General features: G+C 42.6%; 1 protein-coding gene across 1 annotated transcript in view; it reads right to left on the bottom strand.

The window, feature by feature from the left end:
- Positions 1-1,651: 1,651 nt before the first annotated feature.
- The window catches only part of LOC118387944 (dymeclin), a 93,944-nt gene continuing 73,693 nt past the window's right edge, over positions 1,652-21,902 (bottom strand). Inside the window, exons 12-15 of the mRNA XM_052524746.1 lie at positions 21,573-21,686; positions 21,108-21,202; positions 3,737-3,821; positions 1,652-1,714 (exon numbers count right to left, since the gene is read on the bottom strand). Of these exons, the coding sequence (XP_052380706.1) occupies positions 1,652-1,714; positions 3,737-3,821; positions 21,108-21,202; positions 21,573-21,686 (357 nt within the window). The remainder of the gene's footprint in view (positions 1,715-3,736; positions 3,822-21,107; positions 21,203-21,572; positions 21,687-21,902) is intronic.

The raw sequence follows: 21,902 nt of genomic DNA, 5'->3' as shown, positions 1-21,902 counted from the left end.
TTGGAACACTAAAGTCCATGGAGAATAAGAGCACCTCATCTCAGCTGCCCACTGCACTGAGGCTAGGAAACAGTGTCACCACCGATAAAGCCACGATAATCGAGAATTTCAATAAGCATATCTCTACGGCTGGCCGCGCTTTCCACCTGACTACCCCAACCAACAGCTCTGCACCACCAGCAGCATCTGGCCAGAGCCCCCCCTGCTCCTCCTTCACCCAAATCGAGACATCTGATGTCCTGAAAGAGCAGCAGAATCTGGATCCCTACAAATAAGCTGTGCTAGACAATCTGGACCCTCTCTTCCTAATATTATCCACCGCCATTGCCGCAACCCCTATTACTAGTCTGTTCAACCTCATCCCCATATTTGTTTTTTCTCTCTGCTCTTTTGCACAGCACTATTTCTTCTTGCACATCCTCATCTGCACAACTATCACTCCAGTGTAAATTTCTAAATTGTAATTACTTTGCCACTATGGCCTATTTATTGCCTTACCTCCTTACTTCATTTGCACACACTGTATACACATTTTCTATTGTATTATTGACTGTACGTTTGTTTATCCCATGTGTAACTTGTTTTCTTTTGTAGTTGTTGTCTCACTGCTTTGCTTTATCTTGGCCAGGTCGCAGTTGTAAATGAGAACTTGTTCTCAACTGGCCTACCTGGTTAAATAAAGGTGAAAAAATACAAATACCTAACCACTGTGACCGACCCAAAATTAAGGAAATCTTTGACTTTGTCTCTAACTCTGAATGATCGGTTATGAAAAGCCAACTGACATTCACTCCGGAGGTGCTGACTTGTTGCATCTTCTACAACCACTGTGATTATTATTATTTGACCCTGCTGGTCATCTATGAACGTTTGAACATCTTGGCCATGTACTGTTATAATCTCCACCTTGCACAGCCAGAAAAGGACTGGCCACCCATCAGAGCCTAGTTCCTCTCTAGGATTCTTCCTAGCTTCCTGCCTTTCAAGGGAGTTTTTCCTAGCCACCATGCTTCTACATCTCCATTGCTTGGAGTTTTAGGCTGGGTTTCTGTATAGTCCTTTGTGACATCGGCTGATGTAAGAAGGGCGTTATAAATATATTTGATTGATAAGAGACTCAGTTAGCATAGCCTTGTTATTGAGAAAGGCCGCCGATGACAGACCTGGCTCTCAAGAGAAGACAGGTTATATGCACACTGCCCACAAAATGTGGTGGAAACTGAGCTACACATTCCAACATCCTGCCAAATATGTATGACCATATTAGAGAGACATAGATTACACAGACCCACAAAGAATTGGAAAACAAATCCAATTTTGATAAACTCCCATATCAATTGGGTGAAAAACCACAGTGCGCAATCACACCAGCAAGATTTGTGACCTGTTACCACAAGAAAAGGGCAACCAGTGAAGAACAGTTACCATTATAAATACAACCTATATTTATGTTTATTTATTTCCTTTTTGTACTTTTAACTATTTGCACATCACTACAACAATATATATTGACATCATATGAAACTTTTGTGAGTGTAATGTTAACTGTATATTTTTGATTGTTTATTTCACTTGAGTTAATTATCGATTTCACTTGCTTTGGCAATGGGGGGGGGAGAAGAACCCCTTGGACCTCGAGGGAGGGAGAAAGTCACTGCAACCAGTCACCCAGGAGAGGGGGCGGGGGGGAGAAGGGGATGGTGAAGGCTGCAGACTGGGAGGCAGGAAAGCAAGAGATGAAAAGAGGAGAACAGTGGCCTCGCCAGTCTCCTATCACCAGTAAAAGGCCAAAGGTAGATCCACTATCTCCGAGGCCTCCTATTACAACACCATCTACTACTAACAAAGAGAGAGAAGGAGAGCAAGAGAGATGGTGTGTCCTAGAGAATTACAGTGACAGAGGACTGGGGAGAGTGATAAATGGGGTGGGAGAGAAAATAAGGGTGAGATGGAGTGAGAGAGCAGTGAATGAGGGTGGTGGTGGTGGCTGGAGTGGAACGAAGGACTAGGGGCGATTGTAGGGGAAGAAGTAAAGTCAACCCCACCCATCACCCTCGCTTTCGCCCCTTCTCACCCGGCACGCACACTCTGGAGTCAACTTTAATTACTGCCACGTGCCACCTCATCCCTTTCATCCCCCGCCTCTCTACATTTCCCTCCTCCCCTCTCCCACAGCTAGCTCCCTCCTCAGCCTTCCCTCTTAGCCTCTCCCCTACCTACCAAGGCCTGCTCCCTCCTCACCCATCTCACCCCTTCACTCCTCGTCAGCCTTTCTCTTCTCCCCCCTCTACCCTCTGTAAATCGTGTCTGAGCTTGTGGCTCTGCGTCACGGCAGATCAGTCACGAGGCCTGAAGGCAAAGTGGGGCCTGTCACTCTGCCTTTGTCCTGCCTAGTCTCCCCTCATCTCCCATCCTCCCCCCTGCAACGCAGCACACTACACTACAACACGACTCACACAGCCTGCCTGGCTCTACAGACAACAACACCGCTGTGTGCATATCAGCGTCACATTTTCATAGCTGCTTGTTGTATATATGCATAATGTGTATTTATTGCAGTACAAATAGTTGTTAATATTAGGAGCTTTGGTGAGTAATCTCCAATGTATTTATTTCACAAGGAAAATCAACTTTAAAACAGTTTTTAAATGTGTGTGCCAAATATGAAGGTGTGTGTATTTGTGTGTTTGCATCCAAAGTGTTATGACGTTTGTAGAGACTGATTGAGAAGCTGACTTGATTGAGAGGCGCAAACAAATTAAGTAATTGTAGGTTGTTGACTGGATGTTATGATAACCACCTTTATGTTTAAACTGCAGGATTTCCTTCTTCCTAGAGACTAAATAAAAACCTCTTAAAAACATGACTTAGTAACAGAACAAACTTTGAGGTCTAGACCGGACATGAGATACGAACACAGAACAAGATCCCTGAGACCTGGTTGGAATCTAGTCACAACTTCTTCCATTGAGACCAGAGTCATATTTATTAGACACCAAACATAAACAGGGGGCGGTACTACCTGAACTGGTCCAATAATAAATGTCTTGTTTTTGTTTTCTGTTGCAAAACATTTGACTTACTATGTTTTGCTATGGTGTGCCCCAATGAAAATGACCCCGACCAGCTTATTGTTGAGCTTGGAGGAGACCTTCCATGATATAATTCACACAGACATATAGCAAACATGATATAATTGATAAAGATGTATTCAAAACACAATGTGACGAGGGAGGGTAATGTTTGGGTGAAGTGATATCATTGGCCAGAAGTTAATTCAGCATCAACGACTCTAGACATAGCAATGGTATTATCAAGTATATGGGTGTATATGTGTGTGTGTGTGTGTGTGTGTGTGTGTTTTGGAAGGAAAAAGGGCCATTAAGGAGACAAACAAAAGAGAGTGGGGGTGAAGGGTGCTTCCCTTCTGCCTGTGTGTGGGAGGAGCCTAATCACTGACACGCACACACCTCCAGCCACTTCTGGGTCTGTGCGTCTGGGTGTCTAGGTTTGCGTATGGCCTCTGTCTCTTACTGGGTTTGCATCTGCATTCATGTCACCTGTGTCTTTGTTCCTGTGTGTTTAGGGGGAGGGGGGGTTGTCAGGCATCAGCCCCCCCCCCAGCCCCAGGCCTGCTCCCTCCCTGCAGACAGAGGAGGCTGTGGTGTGTGTGGCTGATTGCAGTTGACGTGGCTGGAGGTCCAGGGGACCAGGGAAGTAGGGGAACGGTACTCACGTAGTCTGCCCGCCGCAGGCCCCGTAGAGACTGGGTAGCCTGCTCCAAAATCTTGTTGTGCTTCTTGGACAGCAGTGCAAACAGGCTGAGGGGGTGAAGAGGGAGAGAGAGGGATGAGAGAGGGAGCGAGACAGGGGAGGAGGGGGTGAAGAGAATGAGGGAATGAAGAGAATGAGGGAGCGAGACAGGGGAGGAGGGGGTGAAGACAGAGAGGGGAGAAGGGGGTGTGAGAGAGAAGCAACAGCATGAATCAGACTAGCAACAACATCCTCCTCACATCTCACTCAAGAAAAACAGACAGAGACAGCGTTACAGAGGAGACAAACACTGTCACTAACACACATGATGCTGATTGAGGTACGCACTACACATGGGTATTTCTATAAACTAGGGTACCATTGAGGATTTCCTGCGGTGGGCAACTTATTTGCTGTTGATAAATTGATAATAATCAGCCAATTTTTAAAATGTCATTACATTAAGATATAACAGGGGAACATAGCTACATTCAATACAATTCACAAGTTGATTTAAAAACAGTCTAAAACCCTTTCTTGTGGTTGGAAAATCAAATTGTATTTGTCACATGTGCCATATACAACAGACCTAACAGTGAAATGCTTACTAACAATCCCTTAACCAACAATGCAGTTTTAAGAAAAATAAGTGTTCAGTAAAAAATAAATTAAAGAGCAGCAGTAAAATAACAGTAGCGAGGCTATATACAGGGGGTACCGGTACAGAGTCAATGTGCGGGGGCACAGGTTAGTCGAGGTAATTGTGGTAAAATGTACATGTAGGTAGACTATGCATAGAGTAGCAGCAGCGTAAAAGGGGGGTGGTCAATGCAAATAGTCTGGGTAACCAGCTGTTCAAGAGACTTATGGCTTGGGGGTAGAAGCTGTTAAGGTGGCTTTTGGACCTAGACTTGGCACTCCGGTACCGCTTGCCGTGTGGTAGTAGAGAGAACAGTCTATGACTAGGGTGGCTGGAGTCTTTGACAATTTTTATGGCCTTCCTCTGACACCGCCTGGTATAGAGGTCCTGGATGGCAGGAAGCTTGGCCCAAGTGATGCACTGGGCCGTACGCACTCTCCTCTGTAGTGCCTTGCGTTCGGAGGCCGAGCACTTGCCCTACCAGGCAGTGATGCAACCAGCCAGGATGCTCTCGATGGTGCAGCTGTAGAACTTTTTGAGGATCTGAGGCCCATGCCAAATCTTTTCAGTTTTCTGAGGGGGAATAGGCTTTGTCGTGTCCTCTTCACGACTGTCTTGGTGCGCTTGGACCATGTTAGTTTGTTTGTTAGTTTGTTGGTGATGTGGACACCAAGGAACTTGAAGCTCTCAATCTGCTCTACAACAGCCCCGTCGATGGGAATGGGGGCATGCGCAGTCCTCCGTTTCCTGTATTGTGAATGCTGAGCTGTAGTCAATGAATAGCATTCTCACATAGGTGTTCCTTTTGTCCATGTGGGAAAGGGCAGTGTGGAGTACAAGAGAGATTCCATCATCTGTGGATCTTTTGGGGCGGTATTCAAATCAGAGTGGGTCTAGGGTTTCTAAGATAATGGTGTTGATGTGAGCCATGACCAGCCTTTCAACGCACTTCATGGCTACAGACGTCGGTAGTCGGGTCGGTAGTCATTTAGGCAGGTTACCTTAGTGTTCTTGGGCACAGGGACTTTGGTGGTCTTTGGTGGTCTTGAAACGTGTTGGTATTACAGAATCAGTCAGGGACAGGTTGAAAATGTCAGTGAAGACACCTGCTAGTTGGTCAGCGCATGCTCGGAGCACACGTCCTGGTAATCCGTCTGGCCCTGCGGCCTTGTGAATGTTGACCTGTTTAAAGGTCTTACTCACATCGGCTAAGGATAGTGTGATAACACAATCATCCAGAACAGCTGATGCTCTCATGCATGCTTCAGTGTTGCAAGCCTCGAAGTGAGCATAGAAGTAATTTAGCTTGTCTGGTAGGGTCGTGTCACTGGGCAGCTCGCGGCTGTGCTTCCCTTTGTAATCGGTAATGGTTTGCAGGCCCTGCCACATCCGACGAGCGTCAGAGCCGGTGTAGTACGATTCAATCCTAGTCCTATATTGATGCTTTGCCTGTTTGATGGTTCATTGGAGGGCATAGCGGGATTTCCAGGTTAGAGTCCCGCTCCTTGAAAGCGGCAGCTCTACCCTTAAGCTCTGTGCGGATGTTGCCTATAATCCATGGCTGCTGGTGGGGGTATGTACGTACGGTCAACTGTGGGGATGACGTCATCAATGCACTTATTGATGAAGCCAGTGACTGATGTGGTGTACACCTCAATGCCATCGGAAGAATCCCGGAACATATTCCAGTCTGTGCTAGCAAAACAGTCCTGTAGCTTAGCATATGCATCATCTGACAACTTCTTTATTTATGCATCCTGCTTAAGGTTTTACTTGTAAGCAGGAATCAGGAGGATATAATTATGGTCAGATTTGCCAAATGGAGGGTGAGGGAGAGCTTTGTACACGTCTCTGTGTGTGGAGTAAAGGTGGTCTAGAGTTTTTTTTTCCCTCTGGTTGCACATTTAACATGCTGGTAGAAATGAGGTAAAACGGATTAACTACGTACCATTTCATGTCTCCTTATGTGATGGCGTGAAAACAGCTTTCATGGGCACATAAATTCCAAATAATATATGTGATTGGAAAATGGAATGTTTCTAACCGGAAGAGTCACCTTAACTTGATACTTATAATAAATTACATAGTAATGACAAATTCCATAGTAGCCTAATGGGCATATTCACAATTGGGCCGATTCAGACTTAGTATGCCTTTTTTACGCATTTTGATTTAAGTACTTCTCAATATTTGGTATTCAGACTTATGCACGTGCGACCCTATGCACGTGCGAAATGAGATTTGCGGGTGTGGCTCCCTTGTGAGCACTTAAAAGATTTTATTCAAACCCAGAAAACGTACCCACTGGGTGGACTACCAATTTGATCAGGGATAGTTTCTTCAATTCATTTTTTCTGTTCAATTATCTAAAGAAATCACTTGAAATACTGTGCAAATTTATTTTGGTCAGCACAACATTAGAATGTAACAACAAGTAACTCAGAAAATCAAATAGGCCTACTGGAATACCTTGAAAATCAGACATTTCTTCTTGAAAAGGTCTTTGAAATTATTGTTGCCGAAATTATTATAAACTCTCCTGATCAAATGTAAATATCCAATATTTTAATTTCTAATCAGTTTTTGTGACAGATGTAGACTTCTGACACTTTTTGCATACTTTTTGGGGAGAGTTTTTGTTCTATAGGCTATAAAAACAATACAATATAAAATGTACATCCTTGAAAATGATGATTGTGCTTGAAAAAGTAAAACAATTAAAAGCCCATGAATTTGACTTTCCAATGTCTGTACGAACCCTGCATTTTGGTTTATGGGCTAATTGGCATATATTAACCATTTTGAAATGTTGATCCATCCCAAAGTCACACTTTTGGACCCATTATTTATAGAAAGACCCACATATATCTTAGAAAATATATTTTTTAGAAATCACAAATTCCTAATGAGAGAAAATACAGCAATTTCTCAGTAGCATTATTTAGAAACTATAGATCACAAATCACTATCTGTGATGGTTTTGTTTGTCTTGTTTATTTTTTTTAATCATTGTACCTAAACTGTATGTGTAAACATGAACATGCAGGGCCCAGCTGTAAATGAGACCTTGGTCTCAGCCTGTGTTCCTTGTTGAAATAAATGTATAATAATAAGGTGAATCCCAAATGGCACCCCAAAGTGCAGTACTTTTGACCAGAGCCCTAAGGTCTACTAAATACGGGATAGGGGGCCATTTGGGATGCAGACAGAAGCTCCAGCTACGTACGTCTATGGATTCTTTAGAAAAGGCTTGTATGACTCATTCAACTGCAGATTTGGCGGTTTGGCATATGCTTTTCATCCGTCTATCTACACATTAGCTGTCTTGACAAATCATTCCAAACAGTGTGTCTGTGTGTCATTCCAAACAGAGGCATCATCATCACAAGGCATGATAACACAAACAACAATGCAACCAGGGGAATGAAAGCAAGGCAAACATGCCTCAGAGATAAAAGTGCAGCTAAATATAATAGAAAATAATAGAACAAAGAAAAAGATTGTTGTGTGAAAGATGTAGAAGATCCTGATGGATTTGATGTACATAAAAGACATATGCATCCCAAATGGCAACCTATTCCCTATACAGCATACTACTTTTGACGAGAGCCCATAGAGTTAGTTAGAGGACTCATGGATATAATTGAGCGCTTCCACCATTTTAAAGTAGTCAACTGGTTGGGGATTCCTATGGGTTGGGCCAATGATCAGAGCCTTCTCTTCTTCAACTTGTGTTAAATATGGTTTGTAAATGTCTAAGTTATATCACGACCATCTAATGGCCACAATAAATCAATGACATAAGATTTGGTTCAGGACCCCAACATTGCAGGTTGCGGAAAATCACAAATATTTGCTTTATTCTTTTTTCAATCTACAAAATAAGAAGAAAATTGACCACTTCAAAATGGATAAGGCTTCAATGGTGCTGACTATGCTGTCACAGACACCATAACGGGATAGATACAGATGTGAGTCCTCTAACTCTATGCGAGAGCTGTATAGGCCTTGGTCAAAAGAAGTGCACTATAAAGGGAATAGGGTGACAGTTGGGACACACACAGAGACTGGTAGTACTAAGAAGTAAATGGCATGATAACAAGGCTGCGCAAGGGATGCTTGAATCTTTAGTATGCAGCCTCGCAAGGCAAGGTCGAAACAAACAAACAGGGTAAAATCTGATCTATTCTGAAACAAATTGTTCAATAATGTTCTTTAGAGTTGCAGACCACGTTCGTTGTTGACGGAGACTGACTACACATGCTGCTTATACATGTTTGGTACCCAATATCATTCAGGCATCAGATTAACGTTACTATTCACATCCGTTTTCTCCAAAATCATCAAATATATTCTGTGTAACAGAATATGGACGTCAACCAATCCTTGTTCTATTGGTAAACTTATAACAGGGGTGGGTAAATTTTGGGGCTTGATGGCCACATTAAGAAACTGATTTGTTTGTTAAAATCTATTTGAGGGCTAGAAAAAGGGCATTTAAAAAAAATAATATATATATATATAGGTCCATTATAACTTCTACATACATTCTGTGTAGTTTCAGAGTGGCCTGGAGTGCACAGATTCAACTACAAAGACCAGGGAGATTTTCAAGTGCCGCAAAAGGGCAGTGATTGGTATATTGATGGGTAACAATAACAAATCAGTCACTTAATCTCTCTTTAAGCATGGTCAAGTTAATAATTATGCTGTGGATGATGTATTAAACCACCCAGACACAAAGATAGTCATCCTTCTGAACTGAGCTGCAGGACAGGAAGTAAACTGCTCTGGGATGTCACCATGAGGCAATTGGTGACATTAAAGCAGTTACAGAGTTCAATGGCTGTGATGGCAGAAAACTAAGGATGGATCAACAACATTGTAGTGACTCCACAATCATGACTTAAATGACAAAGTGAAACAAATACACAAATATACAGAATACAAATATTCCAAAACATGCATCTTGTATGCAACAAGGCACAAAAGTAATACTGCAAAAAAACATTGCAAAGGAATACACTTTTTGGCCTAAATGCAAAGCCTTATGTTCGGGGCAAATCCAACACAACACTCCTTATTTTCAAGCATGGTGGTGCAGCATCATGGTATGGGTATACTTGACTTCGGCAAACACTGGGGAGTTTTTCAAGATAAATAGAAACGGGATGGAGCTAGGCATAGGCAAAATCCTACAGAAAAACCTGCTTCAGTCTGCTTTACGCCAGACACTGGGAAAGGAATTCACCTTTCGGCAAGACAAGAACCTACACCACAAGGCCAAATCTATGCTGGAGTTGCTTACCAAGAAGACTTGAAAGTGGCTGTCTAGCCATGATCCCGAACATCTTGACAGAGTTTGGAGAACTTTGAAAATAATAAATGGTCTAATATTGCACAATCCAGTGTCTAAAGCTCTTAAAGCTGCAACTTGTTTGGGGCGACCCGACCAAAATCACATAGAAATGTGAGTTAAAGATCTCCCATTTTCATTGACATCAAATCTTAGAAGCGGTAGATCGGTTCTATGTGCGCTATTTCTATATTTCCTGTTCTTAAGTTTTTGCGTCTTTTACTTTCGGTTTTGTACACCAGCTTCAAACAGCTGAAAATACAATATATTTGCTTATTGGAAAGATATTAGACAGCAGTTTAGATAGTACTATGATTCTCAACACTATGCATTACTTGTTTTGCACAAACTTAAAATAGGCAAACTGTGAGAATTTATGCAACTAGGAATTCTGCTTAGTGCACCTTTAAAGAATTACCCAAGAAGACTCAAAGCTGTACTCGCTGCCAAAAGTGTTTCTAACATGTATTGACTCCGGCAACGGAATATTTCTACAACGACTATATTTCATTTAATATATATTAATCAAAAAAATAATAATCTTCCTCTGGCAGAGTATTTTGGGAAGATTGTTGACAAATGTTTTAAATGCCACTTTGTAACAAAACGTGAAAAAATCCAAGAGGTATGAATACTTTTGCAAGGCACTGTACATCATTAAGTCTCTCAGGGTCGGCCTCCATAGTGACGCAGCGGTCCTTCTGTAGCTCAGTTGGTAGAGCATGGCGCTTGTAACGCCAGGGTAGTGGGTTCGATTCCCGGGACCACCCATACGTAGAATGTATGCACACATGACTGTAAGTCGCTTTGGATAAAAGCGTCTGCTAAATGGCATATATATATATATATTCTAAGGCACTGCATTGTAGTGCTTGAAGCATCACTAAAGACACGGGTGCGATCACGGCTGTGTGACCTGGGTCGCGACCGGGAGACCCATGAGGCGGCGCACAATTGGCCCAGCGTCATCCGGCTTAGGGGAGGGTTTGTCGTCCGGGATGTCCTTGTCTCCTCGCGCTCTAGAGACTCCTGTGGCGGGCTGGGCACATGCATGCTGACACATCGCCAGATGTACAGTGTTTCCTCTGACACATTGGTGCGGCTGGCTTCCGGGTTAAGTGAGCAACGTGTCAAGAAGCAGTGAGGCTTGGTAGAACCGTGTTTCAGAGGATGCATGGCTCTCGACCATCCGTATGGGAAGTGATGGGACAAAACTAACAACCAATTGGATATCACGAAATTGTGGAGAAAAAGAGGTAAAAAGTAGAAATATTACAATAATACAAAAATAAAGTATTTAATGGTCTGCTCCACTGACAGGCCACCATGGATCAACACACATCAATATACACAAACACTTGACAACATAGGCTACATGCCAACACACACAGACCGAGACACATCCTCTTTCTCTATCGTCTTTATAAACCAAGTGGGAACAATATGAGAGATTTTTAAAAATATTTTGGCAAAAACAATATGTAGATAATGTTATATAGATACACCTCAGACTTGAGAAAAAATCTGTACAGCTACAGTCATTACTGCATGCAATTTCTAAGCAACCAGCTTCAACTGGCATACCATCGGCACCCAGTCCACCATTGAATCAAACAACCATTTTTCCTAGTAACATTCCTGTAATCTTTCTCTTCTATCTCAGAGTACTCAGCCTGGACCACAGAACATAAACCATTAAATCAATTCAGCCTAGGCTCCTCATGCAGTACTGAGCTGTCCATCACCACATGCCCCTACCCATGAAAAATAGACAGTGCACCCCCAAATGGCTCCCTATTCCCTATATAGTGCACTACATAAGGCATAGGGTGCCATTTGGGATGCACAGACAGCCTCGCTCAGTCTCTCTCTATCCCCCACTAGAAACAGCAGAGCAGATGGTGGCTGATGCTCAATAATAACAAATAGAGACGAGTAAACAGCCGTGTGGGAATACACAGGGGAGCTCACCGCCTAATAACACACAGGAGCAGGGGAAGGAGCAGGGCAGGCACACACACAGACACACATGGAAAACACACATACAGTGCATTCGGAAACTATTTAGACACGTTCACTATTTCCACGTGGTTACGTTACAGCCATATTCTAAAATGGATGAAATTACACACAATACCTCATATTGACAAAGTAAAACAGGTTTTTAGAAATATTTGCAAATGTATATACAGTACCAGTCACACGTTTGGACACACCTACTCATTCAAGGGTTTTTCTTTATTTTTTAAAAACTATTTTCTACATTGTAGAATAATAGTGAAGACATCCAAACTATGAAATAACACATATGGAATCATGTAGTAACCAGAAAAGTGTTAAATCAAAATATATTTGGATTTGAGATATTTCAAAGTAGTCACACTTTGACTTGATGACAGCTTTGCACACTCTTGGCATTCTCTCAACAGCTTCATGAGGAACACATTTCAATTAACAGGTGTGCCTTGTTAAAAGTTAATTTGTGGAATGTGTTTCCTTTTTAATGCATTTGAGTCAATCAGCTGTGTTGTGACAAGGTAGGGGTGGTATACAGAAGATTGCCTTATTTGGTAAAAGACCAAGTCCATAGTATGGCAAGAACAGCTCAAATAAGCAAAGAGAAACGACAGTCCATCATTACTTTAAGACATGAAGGTCAGTCAGTGAAGTGCTTTCTGAAATGGCTGTCAGAGAAGGGGATAAACATCGATCTGGCAACTGTTTCAAAACAGGAGAAGGGTAATATTCTCCTGAGTTTTTATGCCACCGCATGGACTGCTAAAGGAGACTGATATAGAATCAGCAGCATTGCTGGATTGCAGGCAGGCCTACACTGCCACTTAAATGAGCCTCCACTGAGCCGGCCTTGGTGCCTGATGAGAGAAACTGAGTTCCTGAAAGCAAACAATGTCTTTGCTGGTATCATAAAACAGCTGAGAAGGGAGGGCAGGGACAGAACCAGCCAACACCCAGCTATAACACAGCAGGACCTAAATCCGAAGCCTTGAGCCCCGCCACCCCTAGAGGATTACTGAATAAGGTGTGGTTTGATTTGCAGTTGCTTTTGGCCAAAGAGGCAACAAAGGAAATCGCAAACTGAAGCCAGACTCATTCGTAATAAAAGAGGACAAAAATGGATCGAGATAGGCAACACTGAGTTTCAATGAAGAATCCAAGAACCACAAAAATCCCATGGAAAGAGACCGAGAGAATAGTTGTGGCTGCATGTATGAAAACCTAGGGAAAGAGCTTTGCTTGATCGCTAGAAAAATCACGAAATTACCTGAACATGCCCCAGCCTTTTATCTACACCCCAGACAAAATCTCTCTGATAACGACAACATGTGGTATACCATAGAGCCAATGGGACTCACAACACTCTTTCATCAATGCTGCCCCGTCTGTGCAAGGTATAACATTTTGTTCAAATAGCTAGGCTGCTATACAGTATATGAATATAATAAACATGAATAGAATCATTGTCATATTGTCATTATTAATTGCTCGCTCTCTCTCTGAGGCTGGCACATCCCATAGGTATACCAAACACTGCATCAGGACAACTGCCATCCAGCAGCTCTGAAAGCAGCTCATCCAGCAGGGCTGAAAGCTCTCTTAGGAGCTATTGGAAGCCGTCCATGGATAACAGAAGGAGATGGAGTAACATCCTAACAGCTACGTGCGACAACAAGGCAGTTGTTCCTGAGAAAAGGTGGCCAGCTGCGCTTGAGTCCCCGGCATTAGACAAGTACTGAATGGAAATATGCATTTCAATGTGTATCACGAATAAATAGCTGTCGATGCTGTGAACATCTGAAAAAAAGTGTAATTGTGGATTCTATTTTGATATGCTGTATCAATGTCTTTGCTACAATGTTTCAGCGCCGTTTTCAGCTCCATGGACAGCGCCACTACAATGTTTCCATCTGACATAACATTTTCCTATGCATAGACCAGATGTGCACTGTTTTCAGAACCATGGACAGCGTCCCTAGAAACCAATGTTCTGGAACTATCAACCAGCATTTGGGAAATTTTGCCTTACATGGCAGTCAATACGAAAATAACTAACGACTAGAGACCGCCTAAAATGTCACCAGTGTTAGTGAATGTAGCATCATGTTTTTGTTTCAAAATTGATAGTTTGGGAAATAATCTTGATTTTTAATGCAGGTAACCCGTTGTATAAAAGCAATAGTACACTCGAGGCCATGTGTTATGACATTTTTATCATGGCTGTGGTGGACTACACCAATCGGCTTCGCCTCGCGGATATGACCACATCACAGCCTAGATAAAAATGTCATAACACATAGCCTCGTGTACTATTGCTTAATTGTTGATTCTAAAACATACACACTTGGGTATGTCATATATATTTAATTGGGGCTTTTACATGGCGTGTGTGTTTTTGTTGATTCCAAAACATAACAGACACACTTGGTAAAATGAATGAGATATGGGCATGCTCAGTTTTGTTTTTGTTGTTTCCAAATCATAGACACACTATGCTGGCTTTGACTGAGATCTGGGATTGTTTATTCAGTTAATTTAACGTCTGGGCATGCTCTGAAGCTGTGTCCTCTTTGAAAACCTAAGGGGAAAAACTGAAGGGGAACAAAACATCCTTTGTTATGAGGTCTCTGTGCTTTTTTAAATGGGAGTGGTTGCAGATACGGCTTCTCCCGGACCTGTTTTTTCCTGGACTAAAGGCCTTGAAGTTTCTGCACATGTGCAGATCACGTTCTGGCCAAGTGTTTATTTACCTAATTCTTCAGGTTTTACCGGTGAAATGTCCATGCAGCATCTGCATACCAACCATTTCATCTCAATCAGTTTCATGAGTTGAATGATCTTGTAAAGTGAGCAAATTTTAGAGCAGATGGTGTTAAAACTATAGCATAGTCTACCTGTGTATCTTGCCTAGTGGCGCGCATTGTTGAATTTGGCCACAAGAGAGAAATTACGTGGTGTTTTTGTCTTGCAGTAACATTATACTATGCTACTATATTCGGTTTGTTATGTAGAATACTATCATTATGTGATCAGACATTGATTCAGCTTTGATCTAACTTTATTAAACAAGCCTGAGTAGCCTGTTCTCTACGAGTTTTATTTATTTTTATTTATTTCACCTTTATTTAACCAGGTAGGCTAGTGGAGAACAAGTTCTCATTTGCAACTGCGACCTGGCCAAGATAAAGCATAGCAGTGTGAACAGACAACACAGAGTTACACAGAGTAGAGCAGAGATTGTGTAAAGTAGAGAATAAACAAATGCCGAGAACGTGATCAGCACACGAGCAGAAGCTTCGGGTCCTTAGGTCTGAGGGGAAAAAAACATCAGGGAAAAGTCTTATCCACAGCCATGGCCTTTTTATAAAGGTGGTGAGATGGAGGGGGCACACTTTGTTACTAATTGATTGACAGGGCAGGTTGCTAGCTGTCATACACTATTGTTTTGGCATCAGTGGCATGGCAACCTGTTCAATTGTTCATGTCTAGTCTAGACATAGTGCCTGGAAGCTGTGTCAGATTGACCTACTGAGAGAGAGCTAAATTGCCTGGCCACCGGTGAGCAGCGCGCACACGCTCACCTACACACACACATGCACGCACACACACTTGCGCTCTCTCTCTCTCACACACTTGCGCTCTCTCTCTCTCTCTCTCTCTCTCTCTCTCTCTCACACACTTGCGCTCTCACACACTTGCGCTCTCTCTCTCTCTCTCTCTCTCTCTCTCGCACACACACTTGCTCTCTCTCTCTCTCTCTCTCTCTCTCTCTCGCACACACACTTGCGCTCTCTCTCTCTCTCTCTCTCTCTCTCTCTCTCTCTCTCTCTGCTCTCTCTCTCTCTCTCTCTCTCTCTCTCTCTCTCTCTCTCTCTCTCTCTCTCACACACACTCTCTCTCTCTCTCTCTCTCTCTCTCTCTCTCACTCTGCTCTCTCTCTCTCTCTCTCTCTCTCTCTCTCTCTCACACACACTCTCTCTCTCTCTCTCTCTCTCTCTCTCTCTCTCTCTCACACACACTTGCGCTCTCTCTCTCTCTCTCTCTCACACACACTTGCGCTCTCGCTCTCTCTCTCTCTCTCTCTCTCTCTCTCTCTCTCTCTCTCTCTCTCTCTCTCTCTCTCTCTCTCTCTCTCTCTCTCTCTCTCTCTCTCTCTCTCTCTCTCTCTCTGCTCTCTCTCTCTCTCTCTCTCTCTCTCGCACACACACTTCTCTCTCTCTCTCTCTCTCTCTCTCTCTCTCTCTCTCTCTCTCTCTCTCTCTCTCTCTCTCTCTCTCTCTCTCTCTCTCATATAGCTAGACCAAATAGGAGAGAATCTCCCAAATTGTTGCACAAAGAGCCTAGCCAGATAAATGCAGTACTGAGCTGAGATGTACACCTGCTACACATGTCAGCACCATTCATCTGATGCAGGTCACGGAGTCCATTTATCATTGGCTTTATGTGGGGTGATTGAGGTACTGAAAATTGTATTGAGATATGATTACCAGTGCTGGCTAAGAGGCCTGTGGCTGAGTCTGTCTGTAGGGTAACTAATAATATAATAAATGCCATTTAGCTGACGCTTTTATCCAAAGCGACTTACAGTCATGTGTGCATACATTCTACGTACTAAGATTCTATGGCGTCTTTTGTAACCATGGTATTAATAAGACTGAGAGGCACACCTGGTGATCCCCACCAGCACAAAGACTCTGCCACACTGACTGACTGCAAAACCCTAGTCTACAGCACAGGCAGCAGTGGAGGCTCATCAGAGGAGAAAGGGGAGGACCATCCTCAGTGAATTTCATTAAATAAAAAAATAGTTAAAAAAAAAAAATGTAACTGATCCTTTTTAGATAAAACTATACTAAATATTTTCACGTCACCAAATAATTGATTAAAACATACTGTTTTGCAATTAAGGTCTACAGTAGTCTCAGCAGCACTCTGTAGGGTAGCTACATGTTGTAGCCTGAGGACAGCTAGGTTCTGGGTACATTTACTTCCATACATAACCTATGAGGCTCATGGTTCTCACCACATTCCATAGACTTAACACGGTAATTATAACAACTTCCGGAGGACGTCCCCCAGCCTATTATAGCTCTTGAAGCATGAACTGATATTTTGTCCACCCAATCAAAGGATCAGAGAATTAATCTAGCACTGAAAACATAAGCTACAGCTAGCTAGCACTGCAGTGCATAAAATGTGGTGAGTAGTTGACTCAAAGAGAGAGAAAGAAAATAGTTGAACAGTTTTGAACAAATACATTTCTTCCAAAATGGAGAAGCAAGATAGACAGAGATGGTAATTTTTCCCCCTCACTTTTAGTTTCACTTACTTAGCTAGCAAATGCAGCTGGCTAGTTTAGCCACCTCAAACACCATGCTCAAACAGAGGGATGCTATGTTAGCTAGCTGGCTAAGACTATCCAACACAACACTGGAACTCTTCCAAGTCAAGGTAAGGTTTTGATTTTTACAAATGTATTGCCACCGGGGCCCACCAGTTTAAGTGCTAAATTGTACACTAATGTTACTGCATGATTGTAGCTGGTTTACTAACACGTTAGTTCTATTAGCTATGTTGACTATGACATTACTTGATATAATATGGTGACAACGATGTAGGTTGTGTGTAGTGGTTATGATATGGATTGGCTTGGAAAGGTTTTTTCGCCTGGTTACACAGCTGATGTGTTGTGCATTGAAGTCCACAAGTGAAGGGAAAAAAGGTGAGAGGAGAAAATCGCATCGATGCGAGAAGGAATACAACGTGGTTGGTATGAAAGTGAACTGTGTTTATGTGTTATCAAGGGTGTATTCACACCACCGATTCTGTTGAAAAACGATTCTTAAATGGAATTAAATGGCGATAAACATACCATAATTTGTCAAATAGAAACTCTTGTTTGCAACTGTTCGACTAATAGTTACACCATAGATCAGCTAGATGCAGGCAAGAGTGTGCAAGGCGGGATAGAATGACACCAACAATTTCTCTCAACCTGTATGCACCTATGTTGTAAACTTTCATTCATAGGCATGGTTGTAGCAACCTCGTGATAGGCATAAGAACATTTGAGTATCGTGTAGTAGCCTAAAAATATTGCTGTTTCACATTGAACTGGGTGAATGGAATATGAAATGACAGTCATCCAATATGCTGTAATACAGTATAATGTTTTTCCTCACTCATCTTAAATGGCACTGACCGCCACCGATTGACAGACACGGCATTACAAAGAACATGCATGTGTAGAATGTATCTTTGTCAAAGGTAGGGCACTCGAGAATAGGGGGTCATTTTGGATCCATTCAGCGAGTCCACTATCCGTGAATCATTCCAGCATGCAAAGATGCAATACAAATGATGCTGTGCTCATGCAGCAATCAGCAGGACAGAAAGATAATTAAAAAATGTAAAAGAAGCAGGAAGAGAGGGCAGCAAAAGACTAGTAGTCTTAGAGTCTGGTTGTAACCTGGAAGCATAGGACTTGAGAATGAGCGAGCACAAGCTCCTGTCCTAGTGCGTCGCACACGGTGAACCAGCCAGTGTTTGTGGCGACTGCAACTGGAGTGGGGGAAATACATATTGTCTAGAACATACAAGTATCTCCGCATGTGGAGGCTGGCGCAGCTGAAAGAAAAGGGGAGGAGGGAAAAAAGGACAAAAAAATACATAAAATAATTTGTTTTCTCCAATTTCGTAAAAAAAAAGAGGCAAGAGAAGCCATCACTGATTGTCAGTTTGTTTAATATTATAGCTCAACAGATATCCCAGAATAATAACTGATAACAGCCAAAAGTAATGAAGGATTGGAATTTGGGTTTGACTCCAGCAAACTATTCTCACTTGACAGTTAAAGAAAATCTAACATTGACTTAAGCCTTGAGCATGCAGTAAAATCATTGGAATAACTTTCCTTTACGACACTGACTGTTCATGTAGCAGTCCTGTGTAGCCAGGGTTGTGGGTTCGATTCCCATGGGGGGCCAGTAGGAAAAAGCATGAAAATACTTATACACTCAAGTCGCTCTGAATAAAAGTGTCTGCTAAATGACTAAAATGTAAAATTACAACCAATGCTTTGCCTGAGGCTTGGCGTTCTAGATATACTTCACATGCTCTTATACTACACAGTAGTATTTTCTACTTTGTTTGTGAAATTAGATACATGTAGGGCGGCAGGTAGCCCTGGGCCAGTAACCGAAATGTAGCAGGTTCAAATCCCCAAGCTGACTAAGTAACTAATCTGTCGATGTGCCCTTGAGCAAGGCACTTAACCCTAATTGTTCCTATAAGTCGCACTGGATAAAAGCGTCTGCTAAATGACTCAATTGTAAACGTGTAGAGAGATGATGTAGAGGAGAGGAGGCAAGATCTGGAGGCATCTGCAATGGGGCTGAGATGCAGAGATGCACAAGCAAATCAGTGTAGGAACTACTATTACCTTCCCCTCCACATCCCAAACCTTACTTTTATTTCTTATTCTTAGTCATTTTTTTTTTTTTAAACTGCATTGTTGGTTAGGGGCTCGTAAGTAAGCATCTCACTGTAAGGTCTACTACACCTGTTGTATTGGGCGCATGTGACTAATACAATTTGAAGAAAGACTGTGTCAGCTCGGCTACTCTCTTAGTAATAATAAAACACGAAAGAGTGTGTGTGTATGCATTTCTGTTTCCATTTCTCCGTGGTCACGTACAGCATTAAATGATCCTGAATGAATTGATGAGAGGAAGAGGAGAGGCCATGCGCTTGTCTGGTCGTTCTGGGTGAACATTGAAAGGGAGTATGTGTGCGTGTATGTGTGTTAGAATGTATGACCAGTGGAGTGTGTGCTCCTAACCAGGGCTCATCTGGAACAATGATCTGGGTGAGTCACTGGGCAAGCCCTTCACATTCCCATTCATTCATATAGTTAACTTCTAACCACAGAGTCATGAGAACTCTCCTCCCTCTCAACAGCTTGGAGTCATAACCATTACCTTCCTTGACTGACTGACTGCTTCAAAGCCAGAATACACAACCAGAAGACGTGATGTCTTTATTGAGAGCCAACCACAGATCTATGACAGCTAGCCAAGTGGTCTAATATGTGAGGAGCCACGAGATGAGCAATAGACCTAGGCTACATCATTACAAAGGCTGCAGCTGACGAAGACGTTGGCATGAGTTTAATCTGTACATCCAGTGAAATATCTAATATCAATTGTTTTAAAAATAAAAAAGAGAGTAAAAGAAAGTCAAAATAAACACAAAGTACGTAATTCCAAGCACTTTCCCACTAACTATGTGTCTTATAATGACCAGCAACTTTATTCCATCATCAGGGTGGAGTAAGTGTCCGTGTGACTGAGTGAGTGTGTTTTCTTATACATGTGTTTGTCTAAGCTTGTTTGTGTGCTTAGTAAAGCTACCAAGGCAATCTGGAATCTGTTGCTATGTATCAAGTCGTCAAGGCATTCAGAGAAGCCAAACTCAATCACTAACTCAATCACACATCAAATAATCACCATATAAAATACTACCACTCCACCCTACAGGATCATTTACAAAACAGAATAAATATGCACAATTATTACCCTTAAAATGTTGACCTTATACTTTATATGTGCTTGTCTTTAATTCCGTCATGCACCAAACCAACATGGTCACTGGCACCAAGGGAAATGTGTAACCCATCTGTACTTCCAATCCACCAATCCAAAAACACTGTTTTCAATCTGGAAGCACTGCGTCAATCTGCAAGAAATGGATGGGAATGTGATAATCGGCCAATATAACGATCGACTATCTTAGCCATTTTACACAGTTGTTATGGAAATGTTGAAATGATGTGTTGTGAATCAATCCATGCTAATGCTTGCATACTGGTGTGGTGATTTGGCAAGGGTTGGTCCTCTATGGCAGACCTTATAAAAAGAAAAACAATTTTTTTTTTATGGTAATGTTTGTGACTGAATAGTGGCAGACTTTAGTACAGAAGGTACTGTAGGCCATGAGTCAAGGAAGAAAACAAACGCATAATGACTCATTTAAATCCTCTCTGATGAGGACGATCAATCCAACCTTTGTTTTTCTCCGCCTCTACTGCCTTGGTGAGGGAACGCTGCGACATCAGTAGCTAAGATAGGTGGTCTTTCCCACTCAGCACAAAACACAACCCTGGAATATCTACACCAGAAGGTGCTGCACAGACCTGCTAAACCTCTACAATTATTAATCTACCAGTAGGCTTTAGTTCGAGTTGAGATCATATCAATACCCATTAACAAGCATTGGCCATACCCGTGTCTGTGTTGACAGTCAGCAATAGTTCTACGGAGGACGGAGCTGTAGCCTCCTCACCTGATGATGCGCTGGGCTGCATACTGGTGTAGGCAGCGGAACTGGGCAGACATATTGGCCAGGACAGCCAGGCAGTTGGTGTGCAGGTACTTATCCTGGAAGAGAGGAAATGAGAGACGTGTATTGACCTACCTGGAATTCCATTGAGACGATCTTGGGAGAAAACAAAGCTAGGAGAGGGTAAACAAAGTGTATGTTGAGATTTGTTTTTTTTTTTTGTGTGTATTTGTGTGTGTGTGTGTGTGTGTGTGTGTGTGTGTGTGTGTGTGTGTGTGTGTGTGTGTGTGTGTGTGTGTGTGTGTGTGTGTGTGTGTGTGTGTGTGTGTGTGTGTGTGTGTGTGTGTGTGTGTGTGTGTGTGTGTGTGTGTGTGTGTGTTGTGTGTGTGTGTGTGTGTGTGTGTGTGTGTGTGTGTGTGTGTGTGTGTGTGTGTGTGTGTGTGTGTGTGTGTGCGCATGTGTACTCACCCTGGTCCGTGTCATGTTGAACTGGATGGTGCGTATGACCACTAGGATGAGTAGACTACCCAGGGAGATTTCTGTTAATGAACGCTCTGAATACCAAGTTATGTTTTTTAATACCTGGGAGAGGGGGAGTTTGAGCGAGAGAGGGAGAAAGAGAAAGAGGGAGGGAGGGAAAGAGGGAGGGTGGGAGAGTGAGTAACTACTCAGCATTTAATTAAAACAATTAGCAGTGGTGGCAAAGGTCGTGGAGGGAGAGGCGGGTGGGGGGTCCACAGCAGCATGCCCCCCGGGGTATTTTTTAGGGCTGACTTTTGACCATAGCTTATATATGGG

This window comes from Oncorhynchus keta, chromosome 9 (assembly GCF_023373465.1).
Source record: "Oncorhynchus keta strain PuntledgeMale-10-30-2019 chromosome 9, Oket_V2, whole genome shotgun sequence".
NCBI classification, from domain to species: domain Eukaryota; kingdom Metazoa; phylum Chordata; class Actinopteri; order Salmoniformes; family Salmonidae; genus Oncorhynchus; species Oncorhynchus keta.
Note: the sequence above shows the minus strand (reverse complement) of the source record. Positions and strands in the feature narration are given on the sequence as shown.